This window comes from Agelaius tricolor, unplaced genomic scaffold (genome assembly GCF_023055355.1).
Source record: "Agelaius tricolor isolate 1412-34295 unplaced genomic scaffold, bAgeTri1.0.p SCAF_2, whole genome shotgun sequence".
Classification (NCBI taxonomy): domain Eukaryota; kingdom Metazoa; phylum Chordata; class Aves; order Passeriformes; family Icteridae; genus Agelaius; species Agelaius tricolor.
Window position 1 is genome coordinate 74,309,121 of NW_027269262.1, and position 24,300 is coordinate 74,333,420.

Below are 24,300 nucleotides of genomic sequence, written 5' to 3' on the forward strand. Positions count from 1 at the left end.
CCAGAGATTCTGTAACTTCACAGTCAATCTGTAACATAAATTACAAGGATGCAGCTAGATGGAAACAAATTTTATTTAGTACATCACAGTAAAAATCATCTAAATTTTGCTCATTGGAGCTTCACTTGGCACAGGTCATCAGAATCTCATTGGTAGCACTCCAAGAAAATACCACTTGTTATTTTTAAGATCTATCACCCTTTTTTGAGTAATTCTGCAGCCATTAAACAGCCCGAGTGCAATCACAGCTATGTATACTAGCAAGTTCCCTGTACAGCACAAAGAACTATCTTAAATTGAAATGGTAAAGCATGAGATGTTCCTTTTGTTTGCCCTTCTCCCCTTAAACACCCAATGTGTCTTCTTAAAGAGTGAGGGTTGTTTTCTGTTTCTTCTTACTCTTCTGAGTTTTGTTGCTTCGTAGTTCACTCATGTAATTCATTGCAGACTTCAGGACAGCAACCTCTGTAGAAATTGCTAGTGGCCCACAGAGCTAGCATAAAATAAAAAGTTACAAGTCTACATAACCTTAATTTTATGGTTATAAGCTATATTTACTGCAATAACATAAGTTTGAAAAGACTGCTAAGTGTTCAGTGTGGGAATGCAGGGAATTTCTCTCAAGTTAGTTTTATGGAGAAATGTGTTGTTAAACTGTAGGAAAGGTTACAATCCTTTCAAGTGCTCCAGAGCTGAATGCCTATTAGCCATTTTTAGGGTATGTATAAAATACCCCAATCGCTCCCTCAATATCCCTCATTGAAATTCAGATTCAGGACCTTTGCTCTGTTCAAGTCCCTTTGGTTTTAACACTGTAAACTAACCTGAGTGAGAATGTTATCAAGGATCAAGGTGGTAGAATTTGCTCTTTAACTCTTGCCTACCTGGACTTCTTTGACTTGGAAGTGTTTTTCACCATAGCATATAGACATGGTGCAGCTCAGTGAGTGTACAGCCAAGCTGAGACCTTATCAACACAAGAGGTGGGAGTGCTCTTAATACTTCTATCCTGATTTTATCTAATGAGTCTGGGCAGGCTACAATCAGCTGGGTGACTCAGTTTCTCCACCTGTAAAACTACAATGACTACTTTCAAACACACTGAATCCTCTTGTGACTGCCAAAGAACAAATGCTAAACAAGAGAATGTACTGTTGCTCCACACTTTTCTCAGCCACTCCTGCCCTCAGTCCCCCACTCTTCTCTGCCAAGGTATGTGCCCACTCACTTTGCTGGGTGACCACACAATAAACTGGACTGAACACTCCCTGTAGACAAAGACTTAACAGAATGCCTGTGTTACAGAGTCAACCTGCTCGTTTACATTAAATCCATGCACACTGCCCCCAGAAGGTGGATTGGCACAACTGTTATGTGACAGAACCTGCCAGAATGTGGAAACAGGGTCAGAAGACCTGTCTGCAGGATAGGTACTGCCCTGTCTGCCCCTGAATGTGTTCCAGATGTGCCATGGGTGGGGCTCAGGGAAGATGGCAGGGAAGAGAGAAGCCTGCATTGAAGGCTAAGCACTGTTCTGGGTACCCTGTAGCTTCTTGGTTTGATACACAACACACCCCAGTCTTTTGAAAAATCTCCTTTCTTACCTCCATCATTTTAAATTTTGCCTGTTATCCCCATCTACTGCAAATGTTGAACTTTCTCTCTTCTTCTTGTTGCTCACATCATTATCATTTTAATTTTGCATTTATTTTTTGTAGGAAACAGTTTATTATTTTTTACAGAATGTCAAGAGGATCAGAACCTGAAACAAGTCTTTGCAATTCAGCCTACAGTGTCATCTAAAAAATGAAAATAAATTGTGTGATAGAGAAACTGAGGAATAAATGCTTTCTGGCATTTGCTTTCCCTTTCAGGCATTAGGTTTTTTTAGAGTGCAAGGGAAAATTCCTTTTATCTTCCAGCTACAGTTTGCTAGCAGCATCATTTGGTTTTAAACAACTGATGATCTACTCTTCCAGTTGAGGTCATGAAAATAAATTTTAGACTGGCCAAACAACCCCTTGAAGTTCAGTTTACCTTCTGCCAGATTTCTGAAAAACAGTAATGTCATTCTGCAATGCCCTCTGCTGGGAGACACAGCCTGGAGCTGGAAGAAGAGCTACCAATTCCCGTCCTCCAGCAAGGAACAGACATTTGCAATGAGATGGACTGGATTTTCACCTTCTGTATGAAATCCTGACCCTGCCGAAATCAGTGAGGTCCTAGCTTTTAATTTTCACTTTGCCCTTAAACATTCTTCCTTTTGAAAACTGCACTGGAAAAAGAAAACATTTTCATCTAGTCCAAATGAAAACCTCATTACTTACAAACATGAAGATCTCTTTTTAGCATTTGAGCTCTAGAGGGACGTTTTATGAAGAAGTTTTCACCTGAAAAAGTCTTTGTTCTTCTTGCCATTCTTCCAAGTCTTTTAACTGTAAAAGCCTGTACAAAATCACACATGAAAATGGCATTCATATCACACAGGTGTGATTCTGCCTAACATATATTTTCACTCACCAGGATTCTTGTACTGAGAAAAGGAAGCTATGCAGTGAAACAAAGTGCACTGCTATGCAGTGAAATAAAGGAGTGTATCTGGAACCTGATGTGTGACAATCCCAGCCCACCAGCTGCCACATCTCCCTCTGAGATGCAGTATCCTGGAGCCTCAGGAAGAAAAATCTGAATCAGCCCCACTGAGGAGCAGGATATTAGTGTGGAGTTCACACAAACAGCACCTTCACCCCCACATGTACACTCACACCATGCCCCTGTGGCTTAGGGGATAGTTTTTCCTAGCTCACAACTCTTCTGGAGACTCATCCCTGAAAAATATTTTCCAGCCTTGGCAAGGGTGATGGAACACTATCTCTGCTTTGGTTTCAGCTCCCTCAGCTAGGCTGGTTTTACATTATGTTGTCTCTCACCACAGCTGTGCAATGGGCAGCAGGCAGGAAGGATTTTTCCAGAGTAGTCCCCAGTCGTCTGTGCTTCATGCTTTCTCCTTCCTCCTCACGTTCTCATAGCCTAGGTCCTTCCTGGCAGGCCAAATATATTTACTATACTTATTATTTCTATCTGTCAAATGGAAACATTTTTGCCTTGTGATCTGTTCTCTGCACTGACCTGCTTTATCACCATGTGCCTCCCTCTGCTCCACTTTACAGGGACTGACACCCTTGGTGCCAGAGAATGCAGGTGCAGTAAAGCTGCACAGTGCCTGGCAACACTATTTTTACTCAAAGTTACACATAATTATCATTGATTTGGAAGTGTGACCTCCTTGTTACACAGCCTTACAAGCTGACAGTTTTTTTCCAAAAAAGACTTTCCAGTGTTTGCTACGCCCTCACAGAGATCAAAATGTCATGGTTGTAAGAAGCTTTGAGGATTATGCCATGCTCATTAAAAGGCCCCCAGACAAGTATTTTTTTGTTTTGTATACTGTCCTGAAAATTTTTCTACTTCACTTGGTAAGCACCACATCACACTTATTTGAAAATGAGCATGTATGCTTACAAACATCCAAAAGAAAGCTGACCCCTCACAGCAAGGGCTAAGATTGCCGTTCTGGACACTTACCTGTTCTTGACAAATAGTTTCCTTTACAAGAGAACTGTGTAGCCCAGGCAACAGGTGGTGGCTGCTCACATACTCTAACCTTGAAATTTTTAATTGAGAGGAAGGTTGGAAGCAACTGGAAGTTTTTCCAGTTCTCATGCCCCTCATGTGCCAGCAAACTGAACTGAAAATCCACCCTCTGAGCTGGCACCTTCAATGGAAGGATTGACAGTGAAGTCCAAGACTGGGAGAGCCTCCAGCTTAAACTGTCCTTTGATCCAAGGCTGTCTCTCAACATCACAAGCCAGTGTTATATAAGGAATCTTGCACATACTGTTTGTTTTGCTGCCAAGAGGTTTTTCAAGAAGTTGTCTCCCAATCTGTTATCTTCAGCAGAAAAATTTCATTCACAAGTATGCTTGCTAGTGGTTAAATATGTGGCCAAAAATCTAGATTTAGCCCTGAATTTTCTCATGTTGACGCACTGTACTACTAATAAGAAATAAGCAGTGTCACTCAAAATGATGTTATACTGGACTGTGACAAGGAACAGGATTAAAGTAATATCCTGCAGCTGGGAGCAACGAGTTGTACAGTTCTACATATGCTGGAGGTGGCAGAACACCTTGGGGGGAGGCAGTCACTGCATTACCTCCATCCCAACTTCTGGGGCAAGAAACTGGAAGACAGAAAGGCCTGCAACATGCTATCACCATATTAAGAAGCAGAGTGCCTCCCTCTTGTCTGGCAATGGGTAGCACTCAGAAACTACTTTGGTATTATCTGGCTCGGCTGACCTCTTACCATTTCCTGAGCCCCTGAGAGTTCATTATTCAGAGAAGAGGGCTGAGAAGAGTTCTAGTCAACCTCAATTTAGGCTCACTTTGGTTCCCAGAGAAAAGAGAATTTTTTTCTCTTTTTTTCAGCCCATCCTGCCCTAGAATTATTTTTTTTTTGTCTTCATCACTGTTGTGGCAAAATCCAGTTTTATCAGTATCACTGAGAAAGCTTTCAGTAACTTGAGGATTAGAGAACATTATGGCTTCCACCCAGGACAGCCTTCCAGCTTTCTGTCCTCTCTTCCTAAGGATATATTGAGACAGTATATTAAAAAAAAAAAAAAAGAGAGAGAGAGAAAGAAGCCATGATCATCAAAGAGGTCATTCTGTACTTTTCCAGCCCTCAGCAATCAGTAACCTTTCCATTTGCACCCAAGCAGTCAGTAGGAGACATGATTTGAGCAAGCCACTTCACCGGTTTCCTAAGAGAGGACAAAATTCAGGGCATGACCTCAACTCCTTTCTTCTGGCCACAGCTTAGCTGAAGGCCCAGTATGTCAGATTCACCTCTGTGTGATTCCAGGGAGTAGTCTGGAATCAATTTGACCCAGTAAGTCTCTTTGTTTGCATCAGGTCTTTCAGAAGTTTTGAATGACAAGGATCTAAACAGCAGGCAGCAATCTGCACAAAGCCAATCTTTTCAGTTCAACAATTTTTAAAGGTCTGTGCCTTTTTTTTTTTTCATCTTCTTTTTGGTTTCAAATGCTTTCCAACTGAGCAAATGCTGCAATGAGTTCATGGGAGAAGGCCTTGAGGCACCCCTGATTTTGGCACCATTATCCCATAGACACTCCATACATTTTTGGCACCTTGCAACAGACACACTGACAGCCACAGGATTGATGGAAAGGGAAAGAAGCTGTTGTGCAGTCAAAAGAGAATATACTCAGATTTCTAAGGCCATTTGAAAGAATGCCAGAATGATACTGGATTTCGGCATTCTTAAGCTCCTTTAAGATGATGCAGCAAGTGGTCTTTTCCACATGTGATGATGTATTTCAGTACAAGAGTTTCTTCAAGATTTTCCAAGCCTGTGGGCTCCTGATCCTTTTTCAAATTACAGAGATGATAGCATACTGGGGAGAATTGTGATTAGTTTAAACTCTCCACAGCTGCAAGAGATGAATGCAAAAATTCCACCCAAAAATCCACTTCTTCTGGATTGAATTTACCTACATGACACAGAGTCCTGGCCAAGGGACCACTTAAAAGTGCTGGAGCAGCATCAATGCTATTTAGTTTCTTCCATCACATCAACCCAGCAGAGGCTCACAACTCTTCTACCCAACACATTTTCCCGCAGCAGCACTGCCATGGATTGGGCAGGGTATTAACAGTGACCTGAGATATGTGGGGAGAAAAATGGAACAGTGAAATAAATGCTTAAGTACAAGGGAATTCAGACAGGGCTTGCAACTCATTAATTGAAATACACAGAGAATTGTAAAATACCTTGTTACCGAGAGGCTTTGCTTGGAGCTCTTAAGGACAGCAGACCCCATCTCATCACAGGCTGGGAAATTTTGAGCCATCTTGGCAACAGAAGGATGGAAGCACCATGCTTTCCATCTCATCTGACCTAGAAGATGGCAATGCTCTGTTTAGCTTAACAAGACCTCTCTCTCTCAATTGCTTCATTATATTTAAAAAAAAATAATAATATGCAGCATTGACTGACACTCCGGGCCCACCTCGGGACATCTCACCTCCCGTGTGTCTCTGACGAGAGGGAAGGGGGAGCTGGCCTTGGCAGACTGGTGACTGACACCTCCCACGTTTGTCTGGATTTATTATCAGGGCCATAGGCGAGAGCCACTTTTATGGGGCTTTCCTCAAAAATGCCTGCCCCGATTTCCCGGGTGCTATGGGGGATGCCAGCTGGGGAGTGATTCTGCTTTTAAGGGGACTGAGGCCGCTCTCTCCACAACTGTTCCTAATCTACGCCAAAAACAAAACAAAACAAAACAAAAAATTAAAAAAAAAAAAAAAAAAACAGACTTCTCCCGCAGGACTCAGCAAAGCCTAACCGTTTGGCTGTGCTCTAAAGAGACCAATATCCAGCCCAGTGAAGAGTATGACAGACGCATTAAGTTTAACCTCTATTTTAAGACGGGCCCAAGTACCGAACCGCGCTTCTTTTCTGTAACTAGTCATGACAAGGCGGTGAGGCACGCTTCTGCATGTGTAGTCGTGGCCGAGTGGTTAAGGCGATGGACTAGAAATCCATTGGGGTCTCCCCGCGCAGGTTCGAATCCTGCCGACTACGGCCGCGGTCCCGCGGCTTTGTATTTTCCTTTTTTCTTCTCTTTTTTCTTTCTTTACCCGTTGTTCACTGCCGAATCCTGGGAGCGGCGCAGCGAGGCGGCAGCCGCGGCCCGAGCCCGGCAGAAGACCCAGAGCCGCCCCAGACCCGGCCGGCCGCGCGGGCAGACCCCGCCCCTGCCGGCGCCGCCTTGGCAACCGCGGGGCGGCAAGATGGCGGACGATCTGGACCGGCTGCTGGACGAGGTGGAGAGGCGGCTATGCCACCGGCGAGGCGGCGGCGGCCCGGAGCAGCCCGCGGCGGCCAAGGAGGGCAGGTTAGCGCTCCCGCCGCGGTCCCGCCGCCCTCACACAACCCACCCCGCCGAGCGAGGCGCCCCTGGGTGGAGCGCAGCCCGTCCCCGGCTGCCCCGTGCGGCCAGGCCTCTCAAGAACCCAAAATAGGCGGGCTCAGGAGCCGGAACCGAGCCGGCGGTCGGCGAGTGTCGCCTGCAGCCCGTGTTTTGAAAGACCCAGATCGTGTGCAAGCGAGTTTAGTTATTTCAGACAGTCTTTGTCTCCTGCATGTACCGCAACCTTGGATTAAAAATGGCGCTAAAAGCTGCGCTGATTTGCCTCTGGGTTGGGGATTACTTGGCTCTGTTACTGACTTTATGATAGAACCTCTCTGTATATAACTGACCTCAAATATCCATAACTCTCACGATTTAGAGCAGGAAGAACTTTAGCAATAGCATTATCAAAATATTTATTCTCTTAATACTTCAGTCATTTCACTGAAATTGTAGAATATTCTGCAATGGAAGGGACACACCAGGATCATTGACGTCCAGCTCCTGGCCCTGTCCCGGACACCCAAAGAGTCACACCATGTGCCTGAGAGCATTGTCCAAAGGCTTCCTGGGCTCTGTCAGGCTGGTGCTGTGACCACTTTCCTGGGGAGCCTGTTCCACTGCCCAAACACCTTCTAGGTGAAGAACCTTTTCCTGATATCCAGCCTAAACCTCCCCTGACACAGCTTCATGCTCTTTTCTCTGGTCGGTTTTTTCTGTTCATAATTTTTCTATTCATACTTTATTAACCATATCCACTACAGTAAGCACTTACATGCTACACTTTGACGTATCTGCCTCAAATTCCACAATTTTCAAAATGGTGATTTTGCAAGTTTGGTCCTGGCATTGCTTACAGTACTGCCAAGCATTCAGTGTCTGACATCCCAGCCTGCCCTCAGGCTTCCATCCCAGACTTCAGGTTTCCATCCTGGCCCTGAGATTTCCATCCTGGCCCTGACAGGCATCTTTCCTTGCCTTTGGGTTTCCATCCTGACCACCAGGTTTACATCCCAGCCCTCACAGGCATCTCAGACTCTCATACTCCCTTTGGAAGGTCTGTGGACCAGAGAGGCTTGGGCAGATATCTCCACAGATGGTCTGTTGAGCACTTACCCAACACACATTTCAGAGTCTCAGGAAAGGATCTTGAAGAATCCAATGACTAATGCAAGACCAGCATGACCAGCACCTTTGACCACATTACTGGAGTTCCACATTGTTTGCATAATGGTTAGATGAGCACTTAATTTTAGTCAATCTAATTACAATCTTGGAAAAACAATTACACAATTTTCTTCTTTCTCAGGAGTAGATTTGTTCTTGATTGGTTAATGGAGCGGTACTACAGGCCTCTTTCTTTGACAAAGAGCTAACAAACAGCAGACTTGAGTGTTACTTGAGCAAAAGCAAAGTGCAGGTGATCTTTCTAAATGCATCCAGTTCTGCAGGAATTCTCTTCAGGACCCCTGCAGTTGTGTAGCTTGAGTTGTGACCTTCCTCTGACCTTATCATATTCCTGTTGCTGAAGCTAAATGTGAAAAATCAGGGTTGTCCAGTTAATTGCCCAGTAAGTGTAGCAGGGTTTATACTGTCATGGTTTTATTCATGGTTGGGTGTGGTTGCAAATAAAAGAAGCAAGAAAAATAAGATCTATGATGGGACAACTTAACAGTGACTGAAAGGTGTTATCCTGCAGTTTACATCTGTTTAGTCATTATTTGGATGGCTTACCTGAGATACTACAAAAATGTTAGGGGAAAAAGGCTGTAACTGTATTTTTTATATTTTATATTTTTATATTAAAAAATATTTGTATTTTTTAACTCACAGTTCTTACAATTGCTATAGTCTTGCTACAAAAATAAAGGCTGATTATTTATTTTTCAGATCAGCTAAAGTGTTAATGAGTGCTGACAGCAGTGAAGAAGATCTAGATGACATTATTGATGAAATCTGTAATGACAGCAGCTTTACCAAAACACCTCCGGTGAGTAGGGGTTTGCAGAAATTCAGAGCAAGTCAGGTTCAACGATGGAAGTGAAAGCACCATAAGCTAAAACTTTTAAAGCAAAACATGAATGAAAACAAGCTGTAGAATAAACTTGGAAAATAAAACAAAAAGGAAAATGCGGTAATCCTGTGAGGAACAGGAGAGATGCACTTACCTAGGCAATAACAGGAAATTAAAAGACATGCTAGCTCAGAACAGAGCACAGTGTCAATGCTCAGAATCACACAATGGTCACAGTTAGGAGAGGGACCTCTGGAGATCATCTGGTCCAACCACCTGCTTAAGCAGGACTGCCTAGAGCCAGTTGCCCAGGACTGTGTCCAAATGGCTTTCAGTTATCCCTGAGGATGTAGACTGCAGCCTCTCTAAGTAGCCTCTTCCAGTGTTTGACCGCCCTCACAAGTCATAAAGATTTTATGTATGTTTGAGTGAAAATTCTTGCACTTCAGTTTGCACCCATTGCCTCTCCTGTCAGTGATCCCACTGAGAGGACTCTGACTACATCTTCTTTATTTCTCCCTGACACACCTCCATAAGGTTCTCCTGACCATTGTTTTCTCCAAGCTAAACAATTCGAACTCTCTTAGCTGATACCTGGTTGTCAGATGGTCTAAATCCTTAATAACCTTCATGGTCCTTTCCTGGGCCCACTCCATTATGTCCATGCCTCTTTTGTATGGGGCATAGTGCTCCAGACGTGTCTGTGAGGTCCAGTCTGGAGTAATGTAACCTGTTCTGGTCTCTCAAATACAGGAGAGAGATGGAGCTACTGGAGAACCTCCAGCAAAGGCCCATGGAGATGGTTAAGGGACTGAAATGCCTGTCATATGAGGAGCAGCTGAGAGAGCTGGGACTGTTCAGTCTGGAGAAGAGAAGGTTCCAGGGAGACCTTATCAATGTGTGTAAATAGCTGTGGGTGTAGTAAAGGAGGGGCCAGACTCTCCTCCGTAGTGCCCAGTGACAGGACAAGAGGCAATGAGCATACACTGAAACACACAAAATACCAGCAGTACACAAGAAAACACTTTTCTTCCTGTGAGGGTGGTTAAACACAAGGACAATCTTCACAGAGAGGTTGTGGAGTCTCGGTCTGTGGAGGTGTTCAAAATGCAGCTGGACACAGTCCTTGGCAAGCTGCTGAAACTGACCCTGTTTTGAGCAGGGGAAGGTCCCTTCCAGCTGAAATGATTCTTGATTCTGTCTCATCAGTGCTGAGTAGAGAGGAAGGATCACCTCCCTGGGCATGCTGGCAGCACCCCTCCTAATGCATCCCAAGATACTGTTGGCCCTCTGTGCTGCAAGGGTGCGTTGCTGGCTCATGGTCAGCTTGATCTTGACTGAACTGTCCACAGCCCTCTCTGCAAAGCTGCTTTCTGCCTGGCCAGCCCACATGGTGTTCTGTGCATAAGGATTATTCCTCCCTTGGGGTGAGAGTTTGCATTTCACCTTAGCTGAACTTGAAGAGATTCTTCTCAGCCCGTTTCTGGAAGTCCTTTGAGGTCCCTCTTAATGGCAGCTCAGTCATCTAATACACCAACAACTGCTCCCCATTTTGTATCCTCTGCAAATGTCTTCTCACTTCACAGCAGGAGATGGAGATGAAGCTGCAAATTTACATTCTCAAGACAGTTACAGTGATAGAAGGCATTGAAAATAGATATTCATTTGGGTATCAGCAGTAGAAAATGGTGTTACTTATACTTCATAACCTCCTGCAGATTCCCTAATCTTCATGAGTGACTGATTTTGTTTTGTTTGTCTTTGATTTTTTACAGTGGCTAAATCTAAAGCAACAAAAATACTTCTGTACCTCTTAAGGAGAGAGAATTATGCCAGTAAATTTGTATAATTTTATCATTTTCTATCCCTAGAACTTCCCATTTAGGATCTAGAGTTCTCATATTCTAGAATTCAAATAAACTCTTCTGTGTGCAGCAAATAAGAAACCTTTCAAAGAAGACTGTATCTTTTAGAATAATCTAAGTTCTTGATGTATTTTAATGAAACAAAAGCTAAAAAACATCTAGGAAGAGGGTTCCAAATTATAACTGGTTTTAAAAGCAAAATTAGTAAAAGGAGGGCATGAAATACTAAGTCTTGATTGTAAAGTTTTAGTGATCATGTGGTGTAGAATCCCTTCACCCAGAGCTGGAAATTCAGTGTGGGAAGAGAAACCTTGTTCCTCATTTACCTGTTACTTCAGAGCCTCACAAACTTGAGAGAAAATTCCCAAAGTCTTAGTCCCCTTCTTCTGTGACTGAGATTTTCTGGCTCCTGCTTATTAAGTAAAACAGAATATTGTGACTTTGCTGTAATGCTGCATTTTATTCTTTGGTTGTTTTTAAACAGAAATTGAAGTCTAATTCTGCAAGTTTCACACCTGAAAGAAATAGTGTTGTTGTACAGGCACGTGGGAAAAGGTAGGTGAAAAATGTTCTGGCTTGTTGGACATTGCTTGATTATAACTTCTTATCAGGCTGACAATACTGCTGCTGTTTAATCTATGTTGGCATTTCTTAAGAAAGACACTGAGAAGAGAGACAGTCTTCTTAAAGAAAAAACAAAGATAAGCAGGTAATTTCAAAGAATTATGTTAATGTGTTTTCATGTGGTCTAAATAATTTATTATAAATTGATTAATTATTTAAGCTGTTGAACAACATCTTCCTTTGCCTTATGGACATATACAAAAATTATCAAATGCAGCAATGTAGATCTTTGTATATTCAGCATAGAGAGTGTATTTTGTAGAGTTTTTCTTTGAATTCTTTGATAATGGAAATTTTAAAATTCTGTAGTTTACAAGCATTTGGATGCTTTGCTTATATTTAATTTTTTTTTTTTATAAATACCATGCTGTTAAACTAGGAGAAATATTGTACTGCTTTCTCCAACCTGTTCAATATTTTTTAATGAATCCATATAGATGCTGTCCAGTGTACCTGGGTGGAAGCCTTTCACCATCTGGGATAGGAACAAATATTTCAAAAAGGTAGGAAACCTGAAAAATATGTGCTACTTGCTTTATCATTATTTTTATTCACAGCTGTGTTTCTGTGGTGGTACAAAATTCTGCATTTGAACTGGGCAGGACAGCCTTACAGTCATCTAAGGAAGTGGCTGCCTGTAACTGCACTTGAAATCAGCTGGTCCCTTCCAGTCCTCTGTTGTTGACCACTGGCCTTTTGTTTGTTTGAAGTGGTGAAAAATGCTTGCAAATGAGAAATGAAACCAAGAATCAGTAACAACTAGTTAAGGAAATTGTTGCTGTGTTATTTTCCCTGCCTCTCTTTATCTTTCTGTGTGATGCCAAGTACATGACTTAAATCAATGGTTGGGCTGGTTGAAATCTCCCAGAACCTGAACTGAAAATGGTCAGAGTACTTTGCAATTGCAGCTGAATTTAGCAGAAGAGATGCTTTGATGATTTATCCACAGCATCCTTTAGAACAATACAATGCATTTCCATGTGGCATTTTTTGTAGTAATTGTGAACTCAACACATATTTGTATGCTGTGCAGGTGTTATATCAGTGAGGAAGACTAAGGAGAATATATCAAATGAATACCAGTTTATTTTATGTGTTCAGTGACGATAGGAACCTGTAAAAATAATACATGAACATATAATTAAATCACATACCCTAATTCTGAACATGCCAGAGATGTAAAGGCATTAAGATTAGGTGACATTCCTGCTAGTGTTTCTGAGTGAGTGCTGTACTTTGGCCCATTTATGGTGGATGTATATTGTGTCAGCTTCTCTGATTGTTCTCTGTCCAGGGCGTGTGATCAGCTGCGCTGCACTGCTTGTGACTTCCGCGTGTCACTTTTCAATGACTACGTCTGGGATCAGTCCTGTGATTATCTTTTTTTCAGGTGTGTCTGGGCTGGGTATTGGTGTTGTGCTACCATGCTTGGGAGCTCAATAAGAACAGGAAAGATGAAAAGCCCTTAGCACTGCATGCTACCTGTTTGGGATCAGGTGGGACAGTCTGTGGGGAGGGGGAAGCAACGTCTCCCAAAATCTGTTTTTGTCCATTTCTATCTCTTCTCCTATGAGACTCCCTCTGCTTTTAAAAAGAACTCAAGTTTCATGGATGAAAAGGCCAGCTTATTGCTGAAATAAGCAGGTAATCCATGTGATGGGTTGGACTCTGCCAACCAGTGCAGGGTATCTACAATGTCAGCGACGTGAATACAGACTGTTCAGCATGTGCTTTGCAGCTCACCTTCACTCATACAGACTGTGATGGTTTCAAGGCACATGTTCTTTTTTCCACTATCAGGTGTGCTGTCACATTCAGTGAAAATCAAATAGCTTTATTTCTTAACAGATTTCTTTATTGAAGCAAAGTTTGGTTAAATGGAGAGGTGGATTTTTGTTTTCTGCTTGTATTGTGATGTTTTTAATTCTTTAAATAGTTTTTGAAGACTTTAAAGTAAGGAGTTCTTATTTCCTGTTTCTCTAAAGCTTATGCCAAGACTTAGTGAAAGATAGTGTAGTAGGCATGTTCCTAATAGATATCAGATTTGGTTTCCTCTTAGTACAGCCTCTGTGTGTACTAGCCTGGTAACTGATGGAAGAGGTGGATGTGTTCAGAGTATGTGCTTGGAGAGTGATGTGACAGTCAGAGAAGAACATTAATGGAGATACCAGCTCCTTTTCCATTATTTTTCCTGTGTTACATCTTTGGTTATTCCAGTATTTTTTGTCCAGTCTCAAAATTTGTATTTCTTATTGAATATCATTATTTTTCCCATTATTTAAAGCAGTTTTAAAAATACCATGCTGCACTAGTCTTCCTAAGATTAGTTTGGTAGTGGAAAAGGTTTAAACAAAAGTGGGATTTATTTATTTACCCAAAGTCAAAATTATTTTGCTTCTCAGATCTTGAAATTAATAAATGAAACAAAAGAAGAAAATCCCATGAGTATCAGGTACCTGTAACATTGATTAAAATCTGTAATCTGTAGCAAGAGATTTAACTGTTAATTTTGACAAACCTGAATTTTAGAAAGCAAACCTTAAGGTTAAACATTTTCCATCTATCAATAGGTGTCTGATCTCTTTTTCTAAAAATTCTTCCCTTGATACTTGTTTTGAATTTTCTTTATTTAATTGGGCTTGTTAATGTTGCTTTTGAGCAATTCAGTGTCCAGTGGCCAGGAGGAGGTCATAAGAGCAGAGATAGCTAAAATGCTACATTTTAATGGTTTTTTTTGAAACAACTTGTTCTTGTCATAGCATGCTGATTTTTCATTTGTTATGGTTAATGGCTGCACAGGAATTATTTGTGGTTTGATGTACATTCTACCCTTTTATGGCCATTTCATTTCAGTCACTTTAGCAATCACCTTGAGTAGTAGTTCCTGATGAAAAATTTAACTACATCATTTCACCCATTATGCATAGCAATTTTTAAAGTAAGTTTGATAAGATAAATACATTTTTGGGTGATTTTTTTAACACAAGAATTAGCTCCGCTTGGTTTTCCTCACAGTTCTTTCTCTGGAGGCTGACTGGAAATATCTAAACCCAACAGATAACATTGTTTACAAAAACATCAGTCTGTAGTTTATCTGAGAACACAGAAACTACACAGCTCAGGAAAGGAGTGTTCAAAACAGAATTCAAACATATCCCTAAATTAATCCATGACAGCAGTACTCAGAATTGTCAAGATGTCTTCTGATTTGAAATGGCCTCATGAATATTTTTTCTTTAAAAAAAACCAAAACAGCCCAGCATGATCCTAAGATGAATTCACTTCTTTGGCAGGAATAACATGCCTGAGCTCAGTAAACTAAGAGCAAAGATGATAAAGAAGAAAGGAGCACGTGCATATGCTTGTCAGTGCAGCTGGAGATCCATTGATGAATTAACTGACCTTCAAACAGAGCAGCAGCTTCGGTGGGTTTGTGGTAAACATGGAGAGTGAAGTCTTCTTGTGTAGGATACCTACTTGTGTGGAAATGGCTCTTAAAATCAATTTGTTTCCTATGCAGTTCTCTGAGAACAGATGGAAAATTGAATACTTAGATCTAGAAATATATTGTAACACCCAGATTTCAACCTGAAAACTTTTTTTTTTAAATTTAACTGTCTTACAAGCAGTGTGGGGAGTTGGATTGTTAGGAGAAATAACCAAAACTTGGAGGCTTTCTGGAAGCTAAATGAGGTTAAAGTTCATACTCAGTAGTGTTAAAGAAAAGCAGGGGAAATAACAGACCTGGGTATGGGCAAAGCATCTTGAGACTCTTCCTCACATCTAGCAGAGAGCCTTTTTCCCCATGTCTGCAGAATCCTGGACTCAAAATGATGGGTTGGGAAACAACCATGACACACAAGCATATGAACTTCTGCACAGAAGTGAATCCTGCTCTTCTGCTTTGCTCATAGTTGTTAATGAGCAAATGGTTGTTTATCTCTTAAAAAAATTACTATGGGATCAGCTCTCATCTTAAAGGTTTCAGCACACCCCAAAATTTTACTTACTTTTACCCACCAGTAGCCAAAACTGCAGGTGCTGAATATTTTCTTCCAGTTCCTACTGCTTTCTTCAGAGCACTTTCTGCTGACTAAGGACTTCTACCACAATGAATTTCTTGAACTTCTCTTCAGCCCTCACTGCACAAGAGATGAAAAAATTATTGTGCAATTATTAAATGTGCAATTTTAAAATATACAATTTTAAAGATATTCTGAAGTGTATGTTAATCTTTTATCAGTTTTTTTCAGTGGAAGAATGCTCAAGCTTTTAAGAGTGAGAAAATATATATCCCCACTGATGTTCAAGTTCAGATTTTTTTTCAGTTTCACTTACCTTTCACTTCAGCTTCTCTTGAAAAATATTTGTATTTAGATAGTGCAACTGTCCTGTTTCAACACACTCCCCTCAGTAACATTGCTTGGTGAGTTGTCTTGCTTACAATCAGCCACTATCAATATAGTTCATGAGCTTTTCCTTTTCATTATGTATAAATAACACAGAGGATAGATTTGAGTTTTATGCAGGGGGAGAGGGAGGAAGGATTAACCAGTCCTGTCATTTACTACATTGAAAAGTGTCTCAATATGGGAAGTCTGTATGTGTTTTTGCTCTGCAGTATGTGTATCTGTACAGATAAATTCAGAAATACTTACTTTGGGCAATTCTAGCTGTACAGAGCCATTTCCCTTTCTCTGAAGTTTTGCTCATGGTTCTAATCTGTGTATTTGTTCTGTTTCTGAGTCTTTCCAAAACAATTGTATGGTCCTACAGAGGTGATTCCTGTGTCTGTCACCCTCTGGAAGAGCAGATCTCAGTAGGGGTCAGAGGCATCATGCACTCTGCACCCTGCTCACCTTGTCCTTCCATGGGTGCTTGTTTCAGAGCCTGCAGAGGCCCAGCAGTGTGCCTGGGAAGTCTGGCAGTGCTTCCTCAGTGCTCCAGACTGCTCCTTCCAGTGCCCATGCAGCCTTGCTGGAGAGTCAGAGGTGACCTGGCTTTGGAGAGGTACTACTTGGCATGATGGTGCAGACATATTTAGGGTCATATTGTTTTCAGTGAATTTAGTATTTTAGGCTGAAGTTTCAACTGCTAGAGTCCAAAACTGGAGTTTCAGGACCAGAGACCAGTTGACTACTGCTCAGTCAGCTCCTAAAAGAGCTCTGCTTGCCTTTCTGTCCTTTGTGAAGATGCAGCCCTGGTCTGGGCTGTACACTGTGAGTGTTCCAGGGTGTTCTTCAGGTGAGCCTAAGCAACTTTCATGCCTGGAGAACATCAGTGCTAAGAATAAGAGAAGAACCCAGAGGTAGGTAGCAAGCTCTGGGGAAGAAGGAGCCTGCTTTCCATTCTTCTCAAAGAATGCATTTCAGAAAGTGCTGAGTTGCCTTGGCTTTTCTGTTCCAAGGCTATTTGAAACTTATGACCAAGTAGTTCCACAGGGTGTCTTGACTAGAATTGTACTGGAACTTGTGCCACAGTGTAGAAACAAGCTGGGCTTCCAACCTGTGAGCCAAAAATGGGGGAAATCCTAATTCCCATCTCAGTTCATGAGACCAAGTTTTATGTGACTAGGAAAGGGAGCGTGTCTCCTATACGCTGAATAAACCTGAAATAATCAGGTTTATTCAAGTGTAATTAACTTGTTTCTGGCCTTGGTCAGAGTGGTGGGATATGACAGCTTTTTGTCCAAGGGAAGTTGTAAACAGGTACAGAATAGTACTTCTGGTACAGGTTTTCAGAATTTATCATATTTGTAAATTTGAGAATAATTGCTGCATCATTAAGTACAATTATTTTATTGGAAGGAGGAGCAGTATTAAGATTTGTTTTCGTTTCCTTTCTTCAGTTACATGTTACAAACCACTCCAAAGTCCTCAGATGAAAAGAATGTAAAGAAAGTTAAAACTAGAGCTTGAATGTAGATTTGATGAAGGTATTGTCAGATTGTACAAGGTCCTCAAGATGTAGCCCAGACCCTAAGTGATATTTCTGTGTCAGTTATCTGAGATAGCAGGGATTATGTAGAGAATTCTGTTTAAGAATATGTAAAGAATTCTGTTTAAGAATGCAATTCAGCTGTTGTCAAATGGAAGTACTGGAGAACAATGTTGCTAAGTATAAACATGACCACTGTTGTCCTCCAATTTTTTGCTTTGGAATAATAATACCATTTCCATTTGTGAAATGGGCAAGATGAAAATTTAAGACTTTTATTTTGCTTACTGATATGCTTGGAAATTTTCTAGCCTGTCCCATTAGTCTGCAACAGATCCCTCAAAAAAACAAAAGCAATGAAGGATGACAAAATGAGATTCCATCAAATTTTAATATGCTGCTCTGACTTACCTTTCACTTGTTTTACCTGCAAACTATAGAGGGTGAATATAGCTCAGAAGAGTCATTACTAAGAATTGACCTGCCATTAAAGTTCACTTACAGAAGCATAATAACATTGCATATTGCAGGCTCTGCACTGTATTATATCAAATAAAGATTTTTTTTGTCCAAACCTATTTTAGTTTTGTACTGAAGATATTCTGCAAATGCTGCCACTTGCTGAAAGACTGCCACTGCTCTTGTTTCCTGACATGTGAGTCTTTGGGTCATGTAACCAGCACATGTGGTAGTCACACAATACAAGAAGTGCTATGTTGGGAGCTGTGTACACAAATTTTTCTTCCTGCCAGGCTCTTTTTTCAAAAGACCTGACATTCTGTCTGTAGTGTGACACCTGATAACTGCAGGCAGGTGGAGTAAAGGGACATCAGGTGCTGCTCATTTGTGAGGGCTACATCTGATGCCAAGGGTTTGGCTTGTGTGCTTTGAGAAAGTTTTTCAAATGGCAGCACTTAATAAAATGAAAAGTTGGAACTAATCTGAATCGTGTGTTGTGTGAGTTCTTGTGTACTGTTTCTATCCAAGAGAAGCCTTATAAAAATGATGGTTTTTGTCAGAAGTGTTATGACATGGCCTTAGTTTGAAAGCATTGTCCAGCTCATAAGAAGCAATAAGTACTGTTGTGTGTGTTCTCTCACATCAGTGGGGGTGCAGCAAATAGAGGAGAGTTAAAGAAACTTTAACATTCTTTACTAGCTAATACAAGGAGAGCACATGAAATTATAGAAAGGTCATAAAGGTGAATGCATTTGCCACATTTCTTGGATGTTTACCAAGGATAAAAGATGGAGGCAGGTGCTGTGCAGGGGGGCAGGGAGCTAAACAACCTGCAGAGTGGGGTGCTGGTAGCCTGGTGTATCAGTCATGCATTTGCTGTGGTCCACATGCCCCAGGTCTTGCTGTAGGAAACCCTTCTTAGTCCCAGGGAGGAGCTGCTCTGCATGTGGAAGTTGGAACTTGTTTCTCCACCATCCAGAAATGCCGTGTGGCTTACATTAGAGTAACAAACATAAATACTTCCTGTACCTCATTCTGAATTTGGATTCCAGGCATGGGTGCTGTTCAGGCAATAATTATTTCCCCAACTTAATTGGCAGTGTGGACACAGTGAGGATACTCAGTCACTGCCTCAGGAGTACTCCTGACTTATTTAGGACTTGCAGCATCACAGTGATGTTCATGTGTGTTTCATTCACTTCGATAACTTCTTCCTCTGTTGAGTTAGAAGTACGTGATCAGGGTTAATATGTGATTATTCAATCCAGTCTGCAGAGGGCAGAGCAGCACCGCTGAGAGTTACAGTTCAGGCTTCTGCTTCACTTGTTTATACTCCTATTTTTTTTTGTAATAGTGGTTTACATTGAACAGACTAGCTTGCATTTGTCTCCTACTAGTGTCATTGTAAGTGGGATAGCCAGATCTGTTTGAATTCCAATTGATTTTTGTATGAATTCATCCAAATGGTCTTCAAGTGGTCCTTGACCAATACTGAAGTAGATTAAATTTTTTAACTGGCATGTAAAGAAACATAAAAAAAACTCTCTGTGTGTCTATACATAGGTATATTTGTGTATGTTTATCCTCTAATAACATCAGTAGAAAACCTGAATTCCCTCGTGATTTTTTCACCCTGCCCTAATTAATTTTCCCTGAAAATGTTAAATAATTTTGGCAAGTAGAGGTTGCATGTTAGGATCTTCTAATATTCAATATAAAATTTATATAACACATCACCCAAGGTGACAGCTCTTTAAAAGGAAATAGTAAAAGTCCAAAATTTAGAAATGCAAAAGAAAAAAAAAGTTGGTTCTCTCTATGTAGGAAAGCAACGTAAACCAGAAATGCTGCAGAGCAGTCTGAGATACAGCATGAGAATCATCCAAAGACCTGCATCCTGCAGTCCATCATCCATGGGCCACTGCTGAGGTTAGGGAAGTCTCACTCTGAACTCTCTTCTGGTTCTTTGGGAGTCCAGAAAGTAAGTGTACAAAGCAGATTTAAAGTGCATGGAAGTAAACATTATTTCCAATGAGCAGTGAAGTTGTGTCTGGTTCTGCAGAAGTGACAAGGTGCTTTTAACTAGAAGCACAAACATACCTAAACCATGAAACTAAAGTTCAATTATTTTACTCTTAAAATAGGCAGTATGATCTAAATTTAGCCTGGTTACACCATAGGTGAGTGACCTCTGTGACACTTCATTCTTTACTTACTGGGTTTCTTCTAATAGGAGAAACAATTGAATTAAAAGTTTAATAGAGCAGAAAGGAACAAGCAAGGTTGAGTAGCACACTGTGAGAGGTTTCATATATATTTTGATAAAACATTTTTTCAGAAAGAAATAAGCCATTGGTTTTTGTTTGATTCTAAACTAAAGACACACGTAAGTGAAAGAAATAAAAATACCATGCTGCAGGGAGAAGTTCAGTTTTGTCCATTTGCCAAAAGCAAGGACAAAACTTCACAAGGGAGATTTCTAGGAATCTTTTATGATTGCAATTCCACAGGCTGGCCCTGAAGATGGGGGTGAATCCACCCCCCACACCAATTCCCTTTTTCAGGGTTTCCTGTAGTATTTTGAAACCTGTTTCCTGTTGTTAAGCTTTAGAGATAATAGCTAACATAGATATTATGTTTAGATATAGGAGCTAAGATATTCAGGGTTTGTAAAACCCTCTTAGACAGTGGTTAAAAGGTGTTATTCAAATATAAGCAAAAGATATTGAAGTTTTTTAAGAGAGTTTAGTGAAACTGAAACCCTTGCAGCTTCAGAACTTTTTGCTAAAGAGCTGAGAGGCAAAGAGGAGGAAAGGCATTTTCACAGCTGTCAAACCAGCACATAATATTCTACCTCCTTAGTACTGTAAATTCCTCTGCTTAGAAAATGTGATTGCCTGCAAAGGGGAAAAAATGTTCACTCTTGAATGGTGATTGGATATTTATGATGTATCCACAGAATTTTTGAATCTCTGTTTAAAGGCGAGCCATATTGCCTCACTCTAAAACATTGCAGTAGATGTGATAGTGAGCACACACCTTCCAGCTAGGAGCTTTGGGATAGTCAGCAGTCTGAGTGTGCTTGGAATTCCGTGTCCTGACTGCCATGATGTAAACAGCATTCACAGGAAGGGGGAAGCAGTTACCAGAGACAGGAAGGCTGAATTTAGCATCAAACTCCTTATCTAAGCAGAGCGGGCTGCTCAGGATGCTGATAAGAAAAAGTGTATAAATTGCTCCAGCAGCCTGTGATTGCTGCCTGGCCCTTCCTGGGAAGACCATTCTCATCAGTGTAATCAGAGTACAATCTTACACCTGCAGATGGGTTTAGGAAGGGATTATATCTGGGGGCCACTTGTCCAAAATAATGCTTTGTGTACTGCAGTCTCACTCAGTCTGGCTTACTTGCACTTGAAGGAAGAGATCTGCACGCTGAAGTAGGAGGATGTGTGTCTTTAAAAATAAAAACTTTGCCATAGTAAGAGTTATTATTAGTCTTACTAGCCATAAAGGAATATAAGCCTTTCCTGAATCTGAACATGCACTGCAATATCTGGTTTAATTTCTAGATTACAAATTTTATATCAGTGCTGGCACAGCTCTGGTCCCACCTCTTCAGAGATAAAAGCTGTTGCTGCATTGTCTTAAGTGCTTTGGATCAGTGAGCAGTCTTGTTTACAAGTGGCAGATACACGGCTTCAAAACACTATTTGCAGTGTAATTAGTTGCTTGTTAACATACAATGTAATTTTTCCTTTTGATTTATGTGTGTGTATATTTTGGGAAATCCATCTGCTCTGGGTCTACAGCACAGCAAAGCCCATTCCATCAATATGTGCTCCTCAGTAGCTGAAGTGACACAAAATCAAGGCTCCTCCACAGTGATTTTTCTATGAATGATGACTCATTTCTCATGTCTTCCCCCAAGTATACTGAGAAGTTATTTTGGCTAAGATTGAGACCTTGGGGCAGTTTAAAGCAGTCTTTTAGTTGCATCTTCACACACGTGTCTGAAATATCTTTCCCTTTCCCTTTCCCCATCCTCTTTGCTAGATTTATATTTATTTCTATTCTAGTGAGGAAGGCTAGAAACAAACTATGAAAAAGGAGAGTGGTATAAAAGAGTCTACCCGTGTCCTTGAACAGCAACAAAGCAATCTGTCCTGGGTCATTGCAAAGATGACATTCTGGACCTGAATGGCTAAAATAATTCAAGTCAAGAGGATATTGGGGTCTATCTGTTCTGCTCACTGAATGTGGGTACCCCACATCTCCTGAGCACAGGAGGACGTGGTGACACAGCTGTCAGCAGTCTTAGCACCAGAGTATCCAGCCAGGTGCTCCACACCAGGCTTGCTAGGGTAAGCTAAAATCTTTAATCATTCTAGTTTTGCAAAGAGTTTTATCTCTGTGGTATGCTGCAAATCCTTCCTCAAACCTGGAGAATATTACTTCTTTATAAAATATATGTTTGTAAACTGGATAATTTCCAGATGTCAAATCAGTTGGCAGACTTTGCAATAACAGGTCCCTACTCCAGGTTCTCAACCAGTGCTGGGCATGTGGTTACCTTGGGTGTTTTCAGGATCCATCATAAGGCAAATGACATCTTTAAGTGGGGGAAAAACAAACAGCCTAATGGGCACCTCGTGGCAGAGAGCACCTCCTCAGGTTTGTCCCAACCCATTCTCACGTCCTTGTTCAATAGAGTAACAGGCCATAAAAGAATGAAGCAGCTTCTTTCCTCTTCTGTCAGATGTTGCAGCTTACTTGTATTTCCTGTCCTGCTATTTAAAGGACTAAGGGCTGAAAACGAGAGTTCATTAACTTGTCTGGAATTAAATATTTTTCTTTTTCTACAGCCATGTTCAAATGCATGATAGTAACATAGGGCTGGAAGGCATCACCTTCTGCCTTGAGACAGGACTACCCCTTCGGGAAGCTCAGGATAAACCCAGGTGCAGGTTGCCACCAGAAATGCCCCTCCCATTTGCAGGGGAGCTGGCTACAGGGTACATCAAAGAAAGTGACACCCACGTGTTCCATGCCAGCTGCCCAGTGGGTCCCAGGAGGAAGGGAAGGATCACCCTTCTCTCCCTGCCAACTGATGGGTTGGGCTGTGTCTTAGCCAAGAAGAGAACCACGTGGGAGAGCCCAGGAGAGCTGCAATAAGCTAACATCACAGTGGGCTTAGGCACTTGGTGGTATTTTTGACAGTCTTGCTTTAACTGAGCATATTCACTGTTCAAACATTTTAAAGTAAAACATTGCTTCCCACACTTTTTTTTTGCTCCAGTTGGTTGTTGTTTTCTTTACGGACTTAAAACTATGCTTATTCATACTCCAGAAAAAATCCTTATCTCTCTCTGAATGCCCTAGGAAAAGCTTAGGGCATGCTTGCAAAGCAAACTTTGAGGAAGTAAATTTAGTTTCTCAATAAATCTAGCCATTCAACTGTTGTGTTTGACAGCCATCCTTCTAAATTTTGAAGGAGACTGAGTTATTCTCTGGGGCGTGCAGTCTAGAGTTGTGGGTGCTTGGGCCTTGGGCCCCAGGAGGTCACAGGCCACATCAAATAGGTCCAAGAAGGGTAGCTAAGAAAAGCAATTCTGTTGTCAGCAGCCTTAAATTTTCTGTGCTGGAAACTGTACTACTGGGGAAAAAATAAAAAGTGTGGGTTTGCAGATTTAAAGAAAGGTCTGAGAGTGTGGCCACAAGTGGGACAGCCACAGCTGTTGTGTTTTTCAAAATACAGAGCCAAATTCTTCTTGAAATGCAAAGATGTTTTCAGGAAAATCTTTCCACTGTAGCATATTCTGATTCAGCACTTGTGTTTAAACTATAGACCATTAACATATTTGTGTACAAACATCATCATGTAAGTTGCTGCCATCCAGGTAGGTGTGAGTGAGCACTGAGGAGCCTGCTCATTGGAAAGGCACACCTGGGGAGCTCCCCTCACTCTGCTAATTATACTCTAGGAAGTTTTAATATATGACACCAACCCATCCTGCCAGCCAAGGGGCTCCATCTTCTTCCATGCACCTTAAATACAAAGGAAGGGGCTCCTAGCAGGAGCTCCTCAGTGGTTGCTGCCAAAAAGAGTAGCAGTGAGTTTGAAAGGGGAAGGATATGGAGGATGCTTCCTCTGAAATGAAGGCCCTTCCACACCTCCTCCTCTCCTAAATCCCACACTGCTAGTAGGGAACTGGGGCTCTACCATGAAAGAAGAAGGCGTCTGTGAAGCCACAAGTGCACTGTGCTTGAGGAGGGCTTGTCAGCAGACAGAAAGCAGAGGAAGATGAGATGGAGGAGGCAGGCTGCACTTTTTTAGATGTTTGGGGAGTTCAGACAATGAGTACTCACATGCATAGCATATTTTTAAAAATATCTCTATGAACTGC

General features: G+C 41.4%; 1 protein-coding gene and 1 non-coding gene across 2 annotated transcripts; both read left to right on the top strand.

The window, feature by feature from the left end:
* Positions 1-6,587: 6,587 nt before the first annotated feature.
* On the top strand, positions 6,588-6,669 carry TRNAS-AGA (transfer RNA serine (anticodon AGA)). Its single transcript has one exon. It is a non-coding gene; the product is annotated as a tRNA-Ser (tRNA).
* Positions 6,670-6,758: 89 nt separating this feature from the next.
* On the top strand, positions 6,759-15,103 carry CFAP418 (cilia and flagella associated protein 418). The gene is made up of 6 exons (XM_071421552.1): positions 6,759-6,982; positions 8,888-8,987; positions 11,361-11,431; positions 11,938-12,003; positions 12,795-12,890; positions 14,794-15,103. Exons 1-6 carry the CDS (start codon positions 6,879-6,881, stop codon positions 14,951-14,953), a joined length of 597 nt encoding a protein of 198 aa, XP_071277653.1. The 5' UTR covers positions 6,759-6,878; the 3' UTR covers positions 14,954-15,103.
* Positions 15,104-24,300: the final 9,197 nt, after the last annotated feature.

Excerpts from the sequence above, each read along its gene's own strand:
- CFAP418 (XM_071421552.1), top strand. The coding sequence starts at position 6,879 with ATGGCGGACGATCTGGACCGGCTGCTGGACGAGGTGGAGAGGCGGCTA. Across the intron at positions 8,988-11,360 it reads GCTTTACCAAAACACCTCCG|AAATTGAAGTCTAATTCTGC; the intron begins GTGAGTAGGGGT and ends GTTTTTAAACAG. Across the intron at positions 12,891-14,793 it reads TGTGATTATCTTTTTTTCAG|GAATAACATGCCTGAGCTCA; the intron begins GTGTGTCTGGGC and ends CTTCTTTGGCAG.